This window comes from Rhododendron vialii, chromosome 5a (genome assembly GCF_030253575.1).
Source record: "Rhododendron vialii isolate Sample 1 chromosome 5a, ASM3025357v1".
In the NCBI taxonomy this organism is placed as follows: Eukaryota; Viridiplantae; Streptophyta; class Magnoliopsida; order Ericales; family Ericaceae; genus Rhododendron; species Rhododendron vialii.
This window is the reverse complement of record NC_080561.1, coordinates 36,608,930-36,628,584: the sequence shown is the minus strand read 5'-3', so window position 1 is coordinate 36,628,584 and position 19,655 is coordinate 36,608,930. Positions and strand designations below refer to the sequence as shown.

The 19,655-nt window shown below is 38.9% G+C and overlaps 2 protein-coding genes across 4 annotated transcripts; both read left to right on the top strand.

Moving 5' to 3' along the window:
* Nucleotides 1-977: 977 nt before the first annotated feature.
* LOC131326693 (uncharacterized) lies at nucleotides 978-19,099 on the top strand. The gene is made up of 3 exons (XM_058359549.1): nucleotides 978-1,245; nucleotides 1,372-2,346; nucleotides 18,962-19,099. The coding sequence occupies exons 1-3, from the start codon at nucleotides 1,088-1,090 to the stop codon at nucleotides 18,966-18,968; spliced, it is 1,140 nt and encodes a 379-aa protein (XP_058215532.1). The 5' UTR covers nucleotides 978-1,087; the 3' UTR covers nucleotides 18,969-19,099.
* LOC131326694 (uncharacterized) lies at nucleotides 6,082-12,618 on the top strand. Of its 3 annotated transcripts, none has more exons than XM_058359553.1 (9): nucleotides 6,082-6,119; nucleotides 7,666-7,715; nucleotides 7,815-7,916; nucleotides 8,012-8,076; nucleotides 8,161-8,233; nucleotides 8,733-8,803; nucleotides 8,919-9,016; nucleotides 9,335-9,367; nucleotides 12,213-12,618. In XM_058359553.1, exons 3-9 carry the CDS (start codon nucleotides 7,911-7,913, stop codon nucleotides 12,215-12,217), a joined length of 351 nt encoding a protein of 116 aa, XP_058215536.1. In that variant the 5' UTR covers nucleotides 6,082-6,119; nucleotides 7,666-7,715; nucleotides 7,815-7,910; the 3' UTR covers nucleotides 12,218-12,618. The 3 variants fall into 3 exon arrangements, with proteins under 3 accessions (XP_058215536.1, XP_058215533.1, XP_058215534.1); XM_058359550.1 differs by having other exon boundaries at nucleotides 8,916-9,016; XM_058359551.1 differs by lacking the exon at nucleotides 6,082-6,119 and having other exon boundaries at nucleotides 7,600-7,916.
* Nucleotides 19,100-19,655: the final 556 nt, after the last annotated feature.

The following is a 19,655-nucleotide window of genomic DNA, read 5'->3' as shown; positions in this document are numbered from 1 at the left end:
AAATCTTCCAACACCAATCCTAGGATTGGAATTAACAACCCCCCTGAGTAGGTACTGCTTCCAATTTGGGGGAGATTCCGGATCCCATCCCAGGGGACTCCCCGGCTATTTAAGGGGAGAAGACTGTGTCTAGTGGAGTGGGGAGAGAAAAGTACTTGTTAGTGCATATTTCAGTATTTAATGCCTTTTTCCTAAGGCTGTTTTTGATTGGTAAGAAGCACCCCTTAGCAAAATTACGTGTTGTCCTTAGGGCGACGAATAATTTCACCTTGATTGTATATACATGGAGATACTCTTTGAACAGCTACGAGAGGTGTTCCTGACGGCGGGGATTCTGATGGGATTTCCGACAGTGTGCCGGCCATCGGACGACTGATCCGAGCCGTTCAAAAACTCTTAAAAAAAAAATCGAGTGGGCCTACGCGAAAATCAACGGCATCTGACGTGTGTAGGTGGCCGATCCAAACACTCCATTTTTGTGGCCGGAATGGGCTCGGCGCGCCGTCGGGAATCCGGTCGGGATCTCTCCGCCGGGAACCTTGAATTTTTCGCACAGCTATAGTGATTTTCGCACAGCTATAGTGATGAACGTTCAAGGGTTTTTAGACACAAACCCTCTATCTTATCACATGTCTGCGCTTCTCTTTTGATCTATTTACTTCAAGTTCACACGGTTGCTTCTCTCTTGCAGGTGCAATTCGGTGCTGCTGTAAAGCATTCGGTTCTTTACAGCATTTGGTGCTCCCGTTATTGTGAAGTGAGATATCCCATTCCTGCTGGTGCGATTTCTCCTCTTTCTGGTTCGATCTCAGCTGTATCGAATAGCTTTCAGTCTCTCTTTTCTCCTTCGAAGGTAAAATCTGTACTTCTCTATTTGTATTTAGTCCTTGATTGTTTTTTTTTGGGTTTCTCTGGTGGATATATGTTTCTTTGAGGTATGGGTATGGACTATGGAGACGAATTGCCCAATTCCTGTCTTGTTGAATGCGCCTATTTTTTGAATACCAACTAACCAACCAATTGAGATTCGTTTACGGAAGGGTTTGTTCGGAAACCCGCGCGAGGACGCCGCCGAAACCCCCACGCCATGAAGTTAAAGAAGAAACAGGAACAGGAGAAACTGGTAAAGCCGATCCCCAATGAACTCGATTACGCGGAGGAACTCGATAAGGCCCCAAGCATTCCGGTCAAAGAAAAGAATGGCAGAGCAATTGAAACCATTGAAGAAGCCAAAGGGATCGTTTCGTAAGTTACTGCCACTTGCCAAGTGTCTCAATTCTTTAACTTTTTTTTTTTTTGGTAACTATTCAATTCTTTAACTTAAGTTGCCACGATTGTAATTCATCGTTGCATGACTTGTTTTGCCCCTAGATTCGGTGAAGATACTTATTTATTGTTCGAACTTATTGGCAATTACATCAAATTGAGGGATATGACCAGACTCCGGGTTGTATGCCGGGTTGTATGCCGGGTATGGAATGAGGTTTTTTCCCAAAAGGAGGTCTATGGAATGTTTGTTCAAACGGGGAATTTGATTTCATTTTTCTCATTGAAGAATTATTTCTCTATATTTCCGGATCCCCTTGGTTTCATCCACGACAAACACTTTGAAGGAGAGGACATGGTATTAGTGAGCTCTTGTCAAGGCATTCTATGTTTCCGAACAACAAGCGGATACATCATCGGTAACCATCACAGTGAATACCTAGCCCTCCCAGCCCAAACGATCAACCATGGAAAAAAGAAAGTAGTAGCAATTCTCTGCCATGAACTTGGGGATGGCGATTTTAAATTAGCAATTGCTTTTGCTACAGAATCCCTCAACCTTGCCTTTGAGGTCTATGCTGAAGGCAGGTGGTTCACTATTGTATCATCGATTAAAGGGCCCCATTTATTGTATCTACGAAGGGATGGGCTCTACCACAACGGCTCTGCGTATTTTCTGAGCGAGTGGGGCTGCATTTACAAGTTCGATTTGGCAACGAGAGCGAGCTCTTTGCTCCGATGTAACGCATTGCGTAGTGACATCCTTGGTGTCTTCCATAACAGAGTGTGCACCTTTCGGTTTGATAGAGTGGCAGCTGGTTGTGAGTTGGTTGTAGCTTCAGTTAAGGAAAATGAGGTTAAGTATAGCTTAAAACTGGACTGGGCTAGACTCAAGCTCTTGCCAAGCGGGTGCCGAATCCTCGCCTGCACAAAGGACCAAAATATAATCATTGCAATCGGAATGAAAATATTTTGGTACAAGATACATTCTAGGGTTTTGGAACCCATTGGATCCCTACCGGAGCATGACAAAGCAAATTTTGTTGCCTACTCATGCTACGATGTTAACGAGATTTTGAGGTTTTAGAAAAGCATTTTACTGGATAGATTTGCAGTGGACTTTGTTGTACTCCCTCCCCTGCCTTTATATTATATTGTGTTTGTACTCAGTAGGTGAGAGTGTGGCGTAGCAATGTAGAGCTGAGAGGGTGAGGTCGAGAGCGGGAGCTGGAATGTGGCTCCTGGAGAGTTTTTTGTAACTTCGTATACGTGAGTTATATAGAGTAAAATTTTCTTTGAATTTCTCGTATGTGTGTGGGGGTGTGTGTGTTTGGTTTGAGGATCGATCCTGGTGGTGTGCGCACAACGGACTTCATGGTGGAAATATTGATTTGTAGTTGTACAAAATAGTGATGGCTTCCTTCGTAAACCTTGAAGTGTGTTCTTTTTACACCTGCATTGTCAAGCCAACTAGCTCCAGCTGCTGGAGCTAAGCGAGCAAAACTCAGCTAGCTCGAGTTAATTTCAGTTGGTGTAGAAATATCTGATGTGGTTAGGCAGTTATAATCTTTGCATTGGTTAGGCTAGTATAAGTAGCTTGTTATCTCTTCGTTGTACGTAGAACTGTAAGCATAATCTCAATACAGAAATGAAATAGTACAATTCATCTTCTTGAATTCTGTTATGATATCAGAGCTAGTCATGGCGAAAGTCTATGGTTCTTGATTCAAGCTTCCACCATTTTTCTGCTCAAGCATTAAGGAATATGCAGCATTCTGCTCGTTGAATCCATGGCGTCACAATCACAGATTGTTGATAGCTCTGGTAATCAAGTTTCTAATCCAGTCTATGAGCAATGGATTAGCTCTGGTCATTATTTGCAATGAATGTATTTTTACAATATTTTTTGACAGTGTTTGGTAACGACGTGCTAATGTATGATCATAACTACGATCAAAGTATATATATTTGAGAAGTGCACATGCTAGCTCGGATAACTTTAGTCTAAAGAAAAAGAAAAGATATATAGACCAAACTCATTTTCATTTGATCAATATATATATATATATATATATATATATATATATATATAGAGAGAGAGAGAGAGAGAGAGAGAGAGAGAGAGAGAGAGAGAGAGAGAGAAAACCGGCAACGCCCTCGTTATTACAATATTATTTAGCACCTAAAAAAATGACTTTTCCAATCGAGAGAGCAAACCGGCAACGCCCTCGTTATTACAATATTATTTAGCACCTAAAAAAATGACTTTTCCAATCGATGCACCTTAAAAAAATGTCATCAAATTAAGCTCTTTGCATCGTTCTAATTTTATCGGAGCTAGGTCCCTGAAGGGACCAAATTAATCTCTTTCACCTCGTGGGTTCTATTAGTTTTGTTAAACAGTGGACCCTGTAGATACTCATGGCATTTGCTGTGTGGATACACATGAAATATTTAAAAATGTTAAAATGTATATGGTCAACTATACTCTCATGCACATAGACAGTGTTCGATTCCCGTAAGTACACATCCCCCTCCCCAAGTCCCCGAAATAGAATAGATTAGGTTTAATGAATGAAAAAAAAAAAACTATACCATCATTTTCCAAAAGAATATGCAAAACATAGCTAAATCTTCATTGACAAAACTGCCCTCGAAAATATATTTTGCTTTTGACTTAAAACTTATAAACTGAAACTACTACGCCATATGAGGATTATTAATTCATTGACCAACACTTGCTTGAGGGTTATGTAATCCATGTCTTACTTACACAATTTTTCAAAATATTATGCGTTTTCGTAATTCGATCATCGCACAGTACTTGCGTTTTCAATCCTTGCTATCGCGAATTTTAATAGTTTTGAATGTGTTTCAAAGATATTTTCACACTCGAGCTCACGCTCCACGCACATGTATGAAAATTATGTGACTTAGGTGATAGGTCCATGAGCTAGCCTTTACGGGATGTTTGTAAGAAACTTCCTATATATGATTACGAGTAGTTGCTTGTTTCTGTTTGATTCTGCACCCCATTGATCCTATTTCCTCTTTTGTAAGATGACATTAGAATGCAGATCGAAACACTGGTGTATTCGGAGTCGTTTAATGTTGTATGTGTCTCACATGTATCGTGTGGAACTTACGTACATCCGACAATTCTAAACATATCTGTTGCATGCATTGCTTATTTCCTTTTTATCAGTCTCTAGCTAACACCTTATTTTGCTTTACCAATCCGAGTGAGATCATAATGTAGAGAATCAATGTTAGTTGTTTCAATTTTATTGGATGTCCCCAAAGGGACACGACTTCGGTATTCTGTTCACTACAAGAAAAATGTGAATATGTGACGAAATGGTGGTGAGAAAAGTAGATTTCGTCTCAAAATATACCTATTTTGTGAGGAAAATATTTTTTCGTCACCAATTAAGAGGGTAGAAAAATTTAAGGTGAGGAAATTTTATTTTGTCGCCAAAAACAGTTAATCGGTGACGAAAAAATAAATTTTGTCAGCAAAAGGGTGGACAAAATAATATAAGGTGACGAAAAAATAAAATTTGTCGCTAATCCATTTCCTCCACGTATACTTGCAACCATTACGTGACGAAATAATTCCTCACAAAAGGAAATACTTTGGGTGACGAATTCTTTTTTGTCTTCCATTTTAAAGAGGGAATTTAAACGATTAAAAAAAATTAAAGAGGAGAATTGTCGTAAGTTCTGGGGCTTTATGAAATTTTTCATCGGAACCAAAATTCATTATTAAATTGCTATATTACGTCCGATCAAGTATGTAATGATAAAAGATTTACTTCATTTTTGGCAGGAATGATTTTATCTCTCTTATGTAAAATATAGACGGTTCCGATTTTAAAAAAATAGCTCAAGCGGCCTCGAGTTGTGCACTATAGGACTCTAATGTCTCTGGAACCACCGAATGTGTTACGATTATGTGGTTGTCGACATCTGATTATCACTGATTTAGGCGAGAATGATATAATTGATAAAATGTTAAATCCTAACGGTTTAGATCAATCATTAAAAAAAATGAGCCGGCAACTGCCTTTAAAATTTATACATTGAATATACTTGTTTCTTAACCAAGGCCTGGTGCTATAGTCTAATGTACAGTAGCCAGACAACCACAATGCAATCATGACGATCGATGCTGTTCATTTTATTGTGCTTATTGTATTAATCATTCTCGTAAATTTTTGCGTATGTCGAGTTTTGAAAGTCCTTTCATCGGGACACAAATTCATTATTAGAATGATATTTTACATCCGATCAAGTATGTAATGATAATAGATTAACTTCATTGTTTGCAGGAATAATCTAGCTACTCTTACGCAAAAGATAGACAGTTCAAATTTTAATTTTTTTTATATAAATAATGAAGTATATCCCGTAACTACCTCATTGGAATAGTTTAATTAGTCATGCAAAAAATGATTAGACTAATTTTTTACTATAATAGTGATTAGTTGAGGATGTCTGATCAATTTGAACTTTTGGGTGAAAATTTAATTTGACGATTCTTACAAAATGAATGACTCGGATAATCGAGGAGATATCTGGCTGTAACAAACTACGCGATGCAGTCTAAAAAACAGGACTGTAGAGCATCTGTTCTTTTGCAAATAGTTTGGTGGGCATCTAATTATTAAAGGGGCGAGATGGAAAAAATTTGGATGAAAAATTGGTATAGAACCGGCACCGTTTTATGTACAGTAAAATATTTTTCCCTTCCTTTTATTTCCCCCAATTCCCTTGGCGCCTCAAAAAGAGAAAAAGGCCCTAGTCTTTGGTAACATCGACGCTTCTGAATCTCCTCTTCTCTGTTGCTGCTGGTATGCCTCTCTCTCTCTCTCTCTCTCTCTCTCTCTCTCTCTCTCTCTCTCTCACACACACACACGCATGCACGCACGCACGCACGCACGCACACCATCTCCCTCAATTTTTCTTGATTATTAGGTTTCAAATTTCGTACTTCGGAGAAATAGCAGTCAAGGCTTTAAAGGTGTTGAACTCTGGGTCAAGTAGATCTATTTTCCATAAAGATTTCCCATAGTAGTAAGGAAGGAATTTGTTGATTAGTTTATTTAATTTGTTCCTTTTGGGCCGATAATTTTAAGTGAACTTCCCAACACAGTGGGGCTATGGCTGCTCGGGGCTGTTTTGGGACTGGTTTAAGTGATTTTTTAGGGTTTTTTCCGGAGCTTATTTTGGGCTGGTTTTAGGATTTTTTTTGTAGGGCTTTTTTAAGGGCAGATGGGGGTTGCTTGGGGTCAGATTTGGGGCTGGTTTTGGTGCTGATTGTAGGCTACTTTAGGGATCTTTTGAGTTTTGAGACTGTTTTAGGGGCAGAATTGAGTTGCAGCTATAGGAAAGTCGTCCCTACTTTCTAAGGCTCTCTATTTTTGAATTCTTGGATAATGGGAAATTTTTGCAAAAATATAATACTTGACTTCTATCAAATAATATTAGCGTGCGTCAACTTTTTAATTTGTATTCTAACCTGCATATGTCTCCTTAGTGTGTTTGGCTAAAATGGGTGTGCCCAAACATGACCTTATAGCAAACTGTTAGTTACCGAAGACCGATAGACCTGCCCATGCTTCTTGGCCTTAGGGTGGCTCGATCTTCCCTCGTCTTAGATAAAGTGGCCTTTACAAGAGTGATGTAGATGACCTTTTGACCAATAATCGTTTAATGTAGTAATTACGTGTTAAAATGTAAAGCATGTTTGCTTTTTTACTTTATGAGGTAGTAGAAGACGGCGATTCTTCCACATGCACACGTTCCAATCATTATTCATAACTCTTAAGCTTGAAGTATGCATTTTTCCTAATGAATTGTGTTGCTTCATGCATGGCTAATTGTGAATAGTATTCATGGTAATAGAAAGTTTGTAGTCAATGCACAATTGTATTGACCTTGCTGGCATTTTCTTTCTTCCTACTGGAAGTGTGGAGAGATTTCAATCCATTGATATAGCAGCACTATAAACTTAGGAAAATTGGTCAATCAATTTAGTTGAAACAAATAGAGAAGGAAACTGCCTATATAAATTATGTTTACTGCCTTCATTCCTGGTATATAAAACTTATTTCACTTCATCACCATAAGTTCATCATATATCTACTACTTTGTGGCTCTCTGAGTTGTATAAGCTGTGTGACTCCCTTAGTGCAAGTTATGTTCTTCCCACAAGTGCAATGAGGTAGGATTGTTGGGTGTTTTTTCTTTTTCTTTTTCGATTGATGACAACTATTAGGAAAAAAAACCCTCAAACATAGAGAAGCAAAACTAATGGAACAAGATATCACTTCTGTTTTTGTACGGTACCACTAATGTACTTTTTGACTGTATCTTTTACTGATAATTGCTCTGCAGAATAGAAATGTTGTCCATCCAAACAAGTTTGTGGGAATTTAAAAACAAAGGTCTACTGATTTACACTTCATTATCAATATGACAAATGCCATATATATGATCTACTGTGGTTGAATATTGGCCTTTCTAATTTTGGGCTAGTCTTGCAGGAATTTCTTAGAGACAGGAGTAAAGTTCAGAAGTTGGTTGAACTATTTGACCCTGTGGTCTGAGCAGTTGATGAAATTGCTGGAGAGCGTGTTTCGATGAGGGTATGATACTTGCATAAATTCTTAAACAGATACAGTGCTGTTGTCTTCATTTTCTAATGAAAATATTTCTTACATCCTCATTTACTTATGGACAGGTTGATTTGGAGTGTTCTGATGGGCGGCAGACATTAGCTTTATTTAGTCATAGACGACTCTCTGTGTAAGTTATAACATTGGAAATTATTGTCTTGTTACTGGTTATCGAAGCCTATCTCATTGTGCTAATTATCAGTTTAGCTTGTAGTTTTGCCACAGCTGCATTTGCTATTGCTATTCTTGAAGGAAGCATGCAAGCAGGAGTTTGGTTTCCAGAAGAGGTATGTCTCATGAACTATAGTTTTTAGAATGAGCAAAACTACTCGAGCTCAACTTGGTGTTCGCTCCATAAAAGCTCGTTCGAGATTGGCAACTTGCATCATTGATACAAGCTAAAATACATTTGGAACCTCGTTCATTTTCTAAAATCGGATCCACAAGTGGCCAATAAAGAAAAACGGAAATGCCGCTTGTATACGAAAAAGGACCTATACATGTCCGTTTGTTTCAAAAAGGTCTTGTCAACAAATAAAATTGGACTTATGGTGTATAAACTTTTGATAACTGGTAAGCTTATCAGCTCGAAAAATCTTATGGCGTATGACAAACAAAAACCAAGCTACTGTGATCGACTTGATTAAAGCTCGTTTGACATCGTCTTGATTAAAAAACAAGTCAGGCTTTTTTTGAAGGGCTTCAGCCAAGCTTGGATAACAACACTTCTTGGCTCATGTATACTGCTATATTGAACTTCCGAATACTGAGAGAGTTGATTTGCAGAACATTTTCTCCGGCGCCTCTCAGATTACATATTCATTCTCTCCATGCAGCCTGAAGGAATCGCGATTGAGGTAAGGGAAGCTCTTCTAAAACGTGCTGCAGAAGGAACAATCAGTTTTATAATGAACAAGTAAAACACTTTGCTTGGATAGAGCTTATTCTGTCATTACCTTTTTCCTATAGCAGTTTTCCTTACTCCTACTTTCAACGGGCCTCCATGGATGGTGGAAACAGATCCCAAAGAGCTTGTTTTAGGAATGTATCTATAGAAACTCTCACCAGAGGTAAAACTTAATATAGCTGTTGATCGCATTCTTGAGCATTCTTCTCAGTTTCCTCCAATATGTTAGAAGAGAAAAACATCTTGATTTGTACTATTAAAGTTCATAATCATCAAGGGTCATTACCTAGTTTTTATTTTTATTTTTTATATATGTTTTTGACAGAAATATGTTGTTGAATAACCCTCATTCATCGGCCTGCCAGCCATTTAAATAATTTCATGAGCAGTTTTGAGCATCCTAATCTTGGAGTTTATTGAAAAAACCACATTCTAAACTTGAAACCCTTATAGTTTTCTCTGTTGGTTTGTGGTCTTGTAGGAGCGATCAGAAAAAAAAAAACACCGCTAACAGGTTTGATTTTCTTCCATTTTCTAATGCTGCTTTTGCTGCTGCCTTTTTGCCTTCTTTTCTACCCTTGTGCCTATTGTTGTTGATTCTGGGAGCTCTTGGTAGTGCCTCTTAAGTTTAGGCTCCTAAGTTCTAACTTACCTCATCCTTCTTTTCTGCCCTTGGCTCCTATTGTTGTTTATTGCCTCCTCTATAAGAAAGGATGAGGCTCAAACTCACAGCTCACCGGGAAACACACATTGTAGTAGATCTCTCTCAAACCAAGAAGCCCAAATGGACTATATATGAGCTTGCCTACTGATGGCTTTGGAAAGATACAATCAAAGGATTTAAGATAGTTACCATTGATAATAGAAGTAATAGTAGATATGAACCGAGTGATTCAGACTTCTCATGTACCTGCACCACTTGAGCATGTCTACCGGTAATGAGCAGCATGGTGGCTCGCTCCTTGTAAGTCCCACTACCTGCTCCATAATTGATACTTGCACCACTTGAGCCATTTGCACCACTTGAATACTGTACCTGCTAACTGCACAATCTCTTGTGATTTGTTGCTTGCAAGGAATTGATATGCCAGCCAAGGGATGAGCACACATCGAATCTGCTTGCTGAACCATTTGTGCTTAATATTTTTTTTTTTATTCGATTTGTGCTTAATATGTTCACACCATAATTGCCAAGAAATGGACCTGAAATGCAGATTGTAAAAGACGCAATAGACACAATATCAACAGCAACAGATTACATTAAAAGCATATAGCACTGACATTTTATGGCTAACGAAACCAGTAGGACGCAAAAGGTGAGACAACCAAGTAACAATCTGTTAGGTAGTCAAGTTCCACTCATTTACAAACTAGCTAGCTTGATCACCTTTAGCTCAAGACATGAACCTAAACCTGACCTCTGAACTGATTTTATGAGTCACAATAACAGCAGGGCAGTTAACATTTTGAAAATTCCTTAAATTCCTCTCCTTCCAAATCTGGTAGATAGTGATTGTGAAAGCCAATTTAATGGTAGTTACCCTCAATGCGAAAGGACTTGGCATTAGGCCTTCCTCCTCTATTAGGACTAGTGGTTTATCTGTGAACGGGGTATGTAACACACCTCGAGGGAAAGGTGCAAGAGCAAGTTGAGAAAATTCAAGAGCAAGCAGAAAAAATTCAGGAGCAAGCGAAAGGAATTGAAGCAGCAAACAATAAGATAGATGAGCTAGTAGAGGCAAAAGAGGAACAGGGGAGGACTTTGGCTAGTGTTATGGCGTTTCTTAAACGCCAAGGATTCACCAGTTAACAACTTGCTGGTTAGTACATCATGCTTTCCCTGTTTATCCTCAAAATGAGAAAACTGGGCGTGGGCTGTATATTTTTGTTGATTTGGTTTTCTGCCCTTTTTTTTTTTGCCCTTTTTGAGCATATGTTTTCTATTTATAGGGATTATGAAAGTTTTTATATGCTCTCATTTAATGATAACTATCTGTTCCTTCTTGATTAATTGATCTCTACATCTTATATGGCTGAAACAAGTTACACTAAAGTAGTCTAGTTACACAACGCCGTCTTGTGTCTAATAGTAATGGACACCCAAACAGAGGTGTGATGGCTGCACTTGCAGGTTGTAGGTTCAACTTCCACTTCGTCTCTCTGTCTTTCTCCAATTGCTTTTGATTTGTCTTCTCTGTATACGAGTACCAAAACGGCTTTTGTGTCCCGAAATAGAAGGGTTTCCACATCTTTACGGCGGGGACACAACATGGACACACGGGGGACACAACTCCTTAGGTGTATAAAACCTTGTAGCTTAACATAACAGCCCTTTTATTATTCTACATTCTGCAGTTACGTACAGTAGGACTATAAGTATGGGCCGTGTCCTGAAATAGAGGGGTTTCCACCTCTTTACGGCGGGGACACAACATGGACACGCGGAGGACACAACATATATGGGGACACAACTCCTTAGGTGTATAAAACCTTGTAGCTTAACATAACAGCCCTTTTATTATTCTACATTCTGCAGTTACGTACAGTAGGAGTATAACTATGGCCCTTAATTTTCCAAACAGGCATGGGTAAAGCTCCCACAAATATTGCCAATAATAGCACAACCATGCTTAGAATCGCACTATTCCATTGGATCAATCAAACATGGCTATTAGACATACACTTCACAGATAAATAGATGACCAAGTTATACAAGATTATGAGGCTTTTTCTCTCTTTAAAAGTTTGGAACTGTGCATTAATCATCCCATGCAGTGATTTTTTTCGTTTTCATTGATTGTGTTGTGGGTGGTTTCGGAGGGATGTGGGGTGTGGAGTTGGATGTGAATGAGTTAGCTTGAGGATTTTGATTCTGGCTGGATAGACTTCTGTGGCAGGGTGAGGAGTTTGCTTTCCGGCTTTTCTGGTATGGGTCCTGTGGCTGCTTTGTGCGATGTTTGATTTTCGTTTCTTTGTTTCTGTTGCTGGATTTATGTTGTTGGGGGGCTGCTGCTTTGTTTGCTATCGTTTGGCTGTTGCATCTAGTGGTGTGATTGTGGTTTTTGGCTACTCATGTCTGCTGTTGCTACTCTTAATTTTCTGGATCGTTTGGCTGATCGTTAATGATGTTTTTTGGGTGAGGTCTGCTCTTAATTATTGGTAGTGAAGTCCTATGGCATCTCTTGCGGTTAAGGTGGAGTTGGTTCCCGCTTTTGGTTGCTTCTATTAGGCCTCGTGGTACTGGTGTCGTATTTTGAGTTAGGTCCTCACTTGTGTCATTTATATATTGTTAAGTTTCCATAATGTTGTGTTCCATTAACATCATAACCAAAGTACTTTATCCTACTTTTTATGTGCAGATTGAATATGCATAAGGTTGGTTGCATGGAAGATGGTATATATACGCTCTTTCTATGAAGATTTTTTGTTTGGATATATGTTTCTATGAAGACTCCTCTTTTGGATGAAGGTCCGAGTCTTCTTTTTTGGATATATGCTGCTATGAAGACTCATTTTTTGGATGAAGTTCCAAGTCTTCTTTTCTGGATACATGCTTCTATGAACTCTTTTTTTGGTTGAAGTTCTGAGTCTTCTTTTTTCATTTTAATGATGCTACGGAACTATGATGAACATATATGGTATATATTGTCTACCTTTCATATTTTTGTCATAGGAACATTGATGCTTTAGATCCTATGGTTGAATGGACACATTTGGTGTAGATTACATAGTTCTTGTGGTTAATGGGATGTCTAGTTTGGTTCATGATTATATTGGTTTATGAAGATGTGTTGGCTATTATGGTGTAATGTATAATTCATTTGTTTGGATGAGTATTGAATTCTAAAATGAATAGGATAATATTGTCTTGTAAGAAGAGTGTTAGTGACAACTGATTGGCTTTAATTTGAAGTTTTAGGCGACAAAATATTTTGTCGCCATTATTATTTTTAATTAATTCTTTCGGTGACGAAACTTTTTTTGGTCACCTATGCATTTACCTTGATCAATTACCCACCACAATTAGTGACGAAATTGAAAATGGGTGACAAATAATTATTAGACTGGTGACAAAAGTGACAAAATGTTTTGTCGTCAAAAAGCATAATAGGTGACAAAGAAAATTTCGTCACCAAGTGATTTTTTTGTGACGAAATTTTTTGTCGTCAAAAGACACTATAGGTGACGAAAAACAAATTTCGTCACCAGGTAGGAATCCTCGACAACCTTTAGTCGACAAATTTTTTTTCGTCACGCATACTATTTGTGACGAAAAACATGCAATTTATGACAATTTTCATTTGTCACCTAATGCAAATTTTCTTGTAGTGGTTGTTGATCTTCCTAATCCAAATCAGATTCTTTGTACTAAAAAACTTTATTTATTATTTAGTTATATTATGTATCCTTAGTCTAACTAAGAATCCCAAATTTGACCAGTTCTTTTAATTTGGTAGTTTAATTTTATAAGCCTATTTTATGAATACTTAGGAAAATTTTGGAGGTCCAAAGCAAAAATATTATTGGTCAAGTATTTGGCTAGCTTTGACTTCGTTAATTAGTAGTAGGGTCCATATGGCTTACACGTACGTTGACACCCATGAGGTAATTATTAGTCGTATAATAAGGGGTCAAATAAAGGGTCAAGCTCGTTTCCACACGTATTAGAGTAATTTTGTTCACCCTCACTTTGTTCACCCTCGACGAGGTATACTCATTCCATGTCTCATTTACGGCTCATCTAGAGTCTACATTTATATGCTGAACCATTATTAATTACGTTTGTTGTATTTTCGGTATTGAATAATATATATCCATGCAAAATAATAAACTTAATGAGATCCATGGGTAATTAATAGCCACTCTCAACTTAAGCTAGTTATTCGTTTTTATTACTAGAAAATATCGTAGTTGTTCAAGCACTTTCAGATGTGTGATAAATTAAGCTAATTTTGGCAGAGATGTTCTTAATTATTTGCAAAATACGTATACGAGATGAATGATTTGAATTATTAGTGTCAGTCCGGGTAACAATTTGAATTACTAGTACTAGTGTCGGTCCGGATTGGCGCCCGTAAAAGAGGGGCTTAGAGGGTATGTATAGGAGGATAATGATAAGAATAGTATCTCAATCCGTAACTTAATTGATCGTTTGTATCGGTGGGCACGGCATCAATAGGGACAAAGCCCAACAAAACCTATTTAATTTCTCTTCACACCCATGCTAATAATGAGAAGAAAAGAGGAGAAAAAAAGAAAAGAAAACAAAAAAGTATAGGATTGATACCATAGTAACTCCGCACAGGACCTTAACCTCACAGCACCTCCAGACAACACCCCACCGTAAGCATGGTTCACCGACGTCCTCCTGTTTCTAGATAATCTGGATCTCTTATATTCGGCAGCTCTCAAGTGAGGAATCTGAGGTGCAATCGACAAGGTATTGTGAGTTACATGGTATGGAGTCCATAATGGAGTACTTGAAATACTACCTAATATACAACAGATTCCAACAAAACACCATGTCGTCCCTTATCCTGCCTTGGGATGGGGAAAAAGAATGACAATTCGATCACTTCGAATTCCTTTATTTCGGTGTGACCAAAACTAAACCAAATCGAGCTTTATGTCTCAATCACTTGGGGTCGGTTAAAAAAAAATATCACTTCAAATTCTAGTTCTACTAGCATCATAAATAGTTTAACAAGAGAACAGGATGCAAAAATGTGGATCTAGTTCTGTTTTTTTGTTTCTCTTTCTTTTCCTTTTCTCTGGTTTGTTTTCTGTGATGATAGTATCCCAAGATCCTGAGTAATTTTGTTCTTGAGTCTGAGCGCACGGCTCTGGATTTCCCAACACTTATTACTAATAGAATATTGAGACAGTCGGTCTTATGTTTTAATATTACCCTGTTGACTTGTTATGTATTCTATTTGTGCCATCCGTTGTCCACCAGACTGATCGGATAGCTATATATCGCCATCCGTTGTCCACCTTCTTTAGTCTTTCTTTTGGGCTTTCTGTCTTCATTCGCATGACATGTTGAACTCTGACTTAAAGGGTCTAGCTAGTTCAAGACTTAGGGCTTGTTTGATAACCTAAATTCAGCACTTAATACTGAATCAATTAAGTAATAAGTGATTCAGTAGGTTTGATAACCACATTTCATATTACTTAACAAATTAAGTACCACTTAAAATATAGGCTAAAAAGTTGGAAAAAATTAAGTAGCTTTGAGCTACTTAATTGTGGCTGAATTTTTGTGTACTTACATTCAACCGTCATACCACCACCACAACCACTTCCACCAACACCTCCACCACCACCACTACCACCACCACCTCCACTACCACCACTCCTCCACCACATCACCACCACCACCACTCCCTCCACTACCACCACCACCACCACATCACCACCACCAACTCCACCACCACCACTTCCTCCACTACCATCACCACCACCAGCTCCACCACCACCACATCACCACCACCACCACAACTCAACCACAACCACCACCACTACCATCACTACACCACCACCACCACCGCTCCTACCACCACCACCACCGCTCCACCACTCCACCACCATCACCACCACCGCCACTCCCCCACCACTACCATCACTACACCACCACCACCACCACTTCCTCCACTACCACCACCACCTCCACCACTCCACCACCACCACATCACCACCACCCCCACCACTACCATCATTACACCACCGCTCATACCATCACTCCAACACCATCACCACCACCGCCACTCCACCACCACTACCACCACTACACCACCACCACCACTCCACCACCACCACTACCAGCACTCCTACTACCTCCACCACTCCCCCACCACCACAACACTACCATTACCAAAAGTATATTGTGACCGTTAGTAAATTAAGATAGAATTGGAACAAAATTAATTCATCATTTTTTTAATTCAGTACTTAATATATTTATCAAACAGCTTTTCAGCTTAAAAATTTCAGCATTCAGTTTCCAGTACTTAATTTTTCAGCTTTCAGTTTCAGTTTTCAGTTTTATCAAACAGCCCCTTAGTTCACTATGACTCTTCAGAGAAAAGCTGTTAATACTAGGAAAGGTTCAAGTCCGAGAGACATCTAAACCTATTGCACAATATTACAGTTGCCCAAATTTCTTATCTATATCTTATTCTTGTAGTTTTAAAACTTGTGGGGGGAATTTTGTAAGTTTTAAAACTCTTTTTAAAGTATTATTGTTTAATAATAATTCCAAGAGTCACCCTTTGAATAGATGTCTCTTCATTAAAGGGAGTTTTATCCAAACTGGAGGTACATCATCACCGGTTTTCCTCCTCATCCCCATAGAATACGAACTCTTTCCACAACTAATCTAACAAAAAGTTTACAGACACAAATTTAAAATACAAATTACCCTGGACACGAGAGCCGTTTGATGTATATGGACCTATGTGTATGAACGGCTCTGAACACAACTGTATTTGGAGATGTGTTTCGAAGTCGTGTCGGTATCAATTCTCCTAATCTAACGCGGAACAGATAACTCCAAAAGAGACGGAGCAGTGCCGGTAATTCAGAAAGAAATCCTTTTCCTTATCAAACTACAAAACCGAAATATATATCTGGTCAAATCACATGCTACATAAAGAGGATGCATACTGACAAAAACACAGCATCGTCTATTACTACAAATTTGCAATTGCAACTCTCTCTCTCTCTCTCTCTCTCTCTCTGATAATTAATTACCGCCAGCAGCAACAGCAACCGACCGGAAAAGGTCCAGTCGAATCATCTAGTTCGTCTTTGCCGTCTAATGATATGACGAAAAAGATTATAAGGTTTCAGGGACACGATATGAGATTTTTTGAGTTAGAAGAAGAGATGGCGATGGGAAAACTCAAGACTTACTTCTCTAAGGAGGGTACTGACAGCAATGATGCTGATGATGATGCGGTGGTGCCGCTACCCTTTGACAGCGAAGTTATCTACCAAGTTTTGGAATACTGCAAGGAACCTTCGGCTGCGACACCGTCCAGGTACCTCGAGATGAAGGATCGGTGTAACATTATTTATCTTGTGAACGCCGCGAGGTACCTCGAGATCAAGGATTTGGAGCAATTACTGACCCAAATTGTGGAAGACAAAATCACGGAGTTTTCGTCCGAGGACAACACGTTGAGTCCCTCCCAAGCCCAACGAGTTCGGGACTTCTTCGGCGGCTTCGACTAGTGAGGAACGTCTTATTTATCCGTCTGTTTTGTTAGTAGTGGAGTAATAAAATTAGCTAGCTAAGCGCTACATATATATATATGCTTTTCTTCTTCTTTTTTTTTTGACTGGAACGCTACATATTCATATGCTAGTAGCCTAGTAGTATAAAGATTGTTGGTGAACAAGTTGCCGTACGTACTAAATTAATTAATTTCTTTGTTTTCTGTTTATCGAGCAATGATTATATATTCCCGTTAACTCGTGGTGTTATTTCTTCTCACATAGTTGTGCGCCCAATGTGATTCTATGAAGCCATAATGTGAGCTACCGCACGGGCCAAGTGGGAGTATGTAGCATTATTCCCGATGGTCCGGCTACATTATAAATGGGTTGAATTACCCTTCGTATTTTCATATATATATATATATATATATATATATATATATATATATATATATATATATATATATAGTGTTTGCTATAGCTTTGGATTTTGAATTGAGATCAAAATCTTCTTTACGAGGTGCAAAGTGTTTACTGCACTCACTCGTGACCGTCCAAACTTTTTGTTTTTGCCAATTTTCCTGGCGCGCGCCTATTTTTTGAACACCAACTAACTAACCAACTGAGATTCGTTTACGGATGGGTTTGTTCGGAAACCCGTTAAAAGAAAAAACTGAAGAAAATGATAGAGAAACTGATAAAGCTGATCCTCAACGAAGGCATTCTGTTCAAAGAAAAGAATGCCAGAGCAATTGAAACCATTGAAGAGGCCATAAGGATCTTTTCTTCCTTGAGATTGGAGGAATTCTACGATGAGGCAGATGTTGCAACATCATCAAGAATCAGAGTAAGTTACTGCCACTTGCCAAGTGTTTCAATTCTTTAACTTAAGTTGCCATGATTGTAATTCATCGTAGCATGACTTGTTTTGCCCCTAGATTCAGAAGGCCTACTATTGAAGATACTTTATTGGCAATTACATCGAATTGAGGGATAGGATTAGACTCCGTGTTGTATGCAATGGAATGTTTATATGCAATGGAATGTTTATTCAAACGGGAAATTTGATTTCATTTTTCTCATTGAAGAATTATTTCTCTATATTTCCGGATCCCCTTGGTTTCATCCACGACAAACACTTTGAAGGAGGGGACATGGTACTAGTGAGCTCTTGTCAAGGCATTCTATGTTTCCGAACAACAAGCAGATACATCATCGGTAACCATCATAGTGAATACGTAGCCCCCCAGCCCAAACGAAAAAAGAGAGTAGTAGCAATTCTTTGCCATGAACACGAAAAAAAGAAAGTAGTAGCAATTCTCTGCCATGAACTTGGGGATGGCGATTTTAAATTAGCAATTGCTTTTGCTACAAAATCCCTCAACCTTGCCTTTGAGGTCTATGTCGAAGGCAGGTGGTTCACTATTGTATCATTGATTAGAGGGCCACATTTATTGTATCTACGAAGGGATGGGCTCTACCACAACGGCTCTGCGTACTTTCTGAGCGAGTGGGGCTGCATTTACAAGTTTGATTTGGCGACCAGAGCGAGCTTTCTGCTCCGATGTAACGCATTGCGTAGTGACATCTCTTCCAAAACAGAGTTTGCACCTTTCGGTTTGATAGAGTGGCAGTTGGTTGTAGCTTCAGTCAAGGAAAATGTGGTTCAGTGTAGCTTAAAACTGGACTGGGCTAGGCTCAAGCTCTCGCCAAGCGGGTGCCGAATCTCACCTACACAAAAGACCACAATATAATCATTGCAATCGGACCACAATATAATCATTGCAATCGGGATGAAGATATTTTGGTACAAGATACATTCCGCGGTTTTGGAACCCATTGGATCCCTACCGGAGCATGACAAAGCAAATTTTGTTTCCTACTCAAGGTTTTAGAAAAGCATTTTACCGGATAGATTTGCAGGTGGACTTTGTTGGAAATTCACCCAAGTGGTGTTAAAGGATGAAGTCATGCATGAGGTGTGCATGGTTGAAATGTGTGCCATGAGATCATGCATGACCAAACCAAAACCTCCCTCCCCTGCCCTTATATTGTGTTTGTACTCAGTAGGTGAGAGTGTGGCGTAGAGCTGAGAGGGTGAGGCCGAGAGCGGGAGCCGGAATGTCAATGCATGCCTTAACCTTGAATCCTCGCCGTAAGATAACCAGTAACATGTGATTTGATCTTGTTAACTATCTCCAGTTCTCCATAATATTCTCATTGGGTACGATACCTAGTCAGGTTATACATTTTTATAACCACAAGCAACTCTATTTCTTCGATCTCAATTTTTGTCCTTTGGTCAAGCCCAAAATCAGAGATTTTTGGAATGAATTTTTTTATTGCTTGGCGAAAAAAGAGATTTTATTAAAATCTCGACAAATGGTACATTGAGAACCAAACACCCGCAGGAAATAGAGAAAAAGATACATCCAATGAAGTATTGAATGAATATTGGCATCATATGGCTTCCGCAATAGAAGCAACCACTCGCACATCCAAGCAGCATCATCTAGCGTCATTGGGGTATTCTGAGCCTCCAAGGGAAACACATTGGAAATGTATCCCTTAAGAGCACCAAA

Bases quoted from the DNA above. Each gene is read 5' to 3' on its own strand.
- LOC131326693 (XM_058359549.1), top strand. From the start codon at position 1,088: ATGAAGTTAAAGAAGAAACAGGAACAGGAGAAACTGGTAAAGCCGATC. The intron at 1,246-1,371 runs GTAAGTTACTGC...TTTTGCCCCTAG, and splicing joins GAAGCCAAAGGGATCGTTTC to ATTCGGTGAAGATACTTATT.
- LOC131326694 (XM_058359550.1), top strand. The intron at 8,077-8,160 runs GTAAGTTATAAC...TTTAGCTTGTAG, and splicing joins AGTCATAGACGACTCTCTGT to TTTTGCCACAGCTGCATTTG. The intron at 8,804-8,915 runs GTAAGGGAAGCT...TTTTTCCTATAG, and splicing joins CTGAAGGAATCGCGATTGAG to CAGTTTTCCTTACTCCTACT.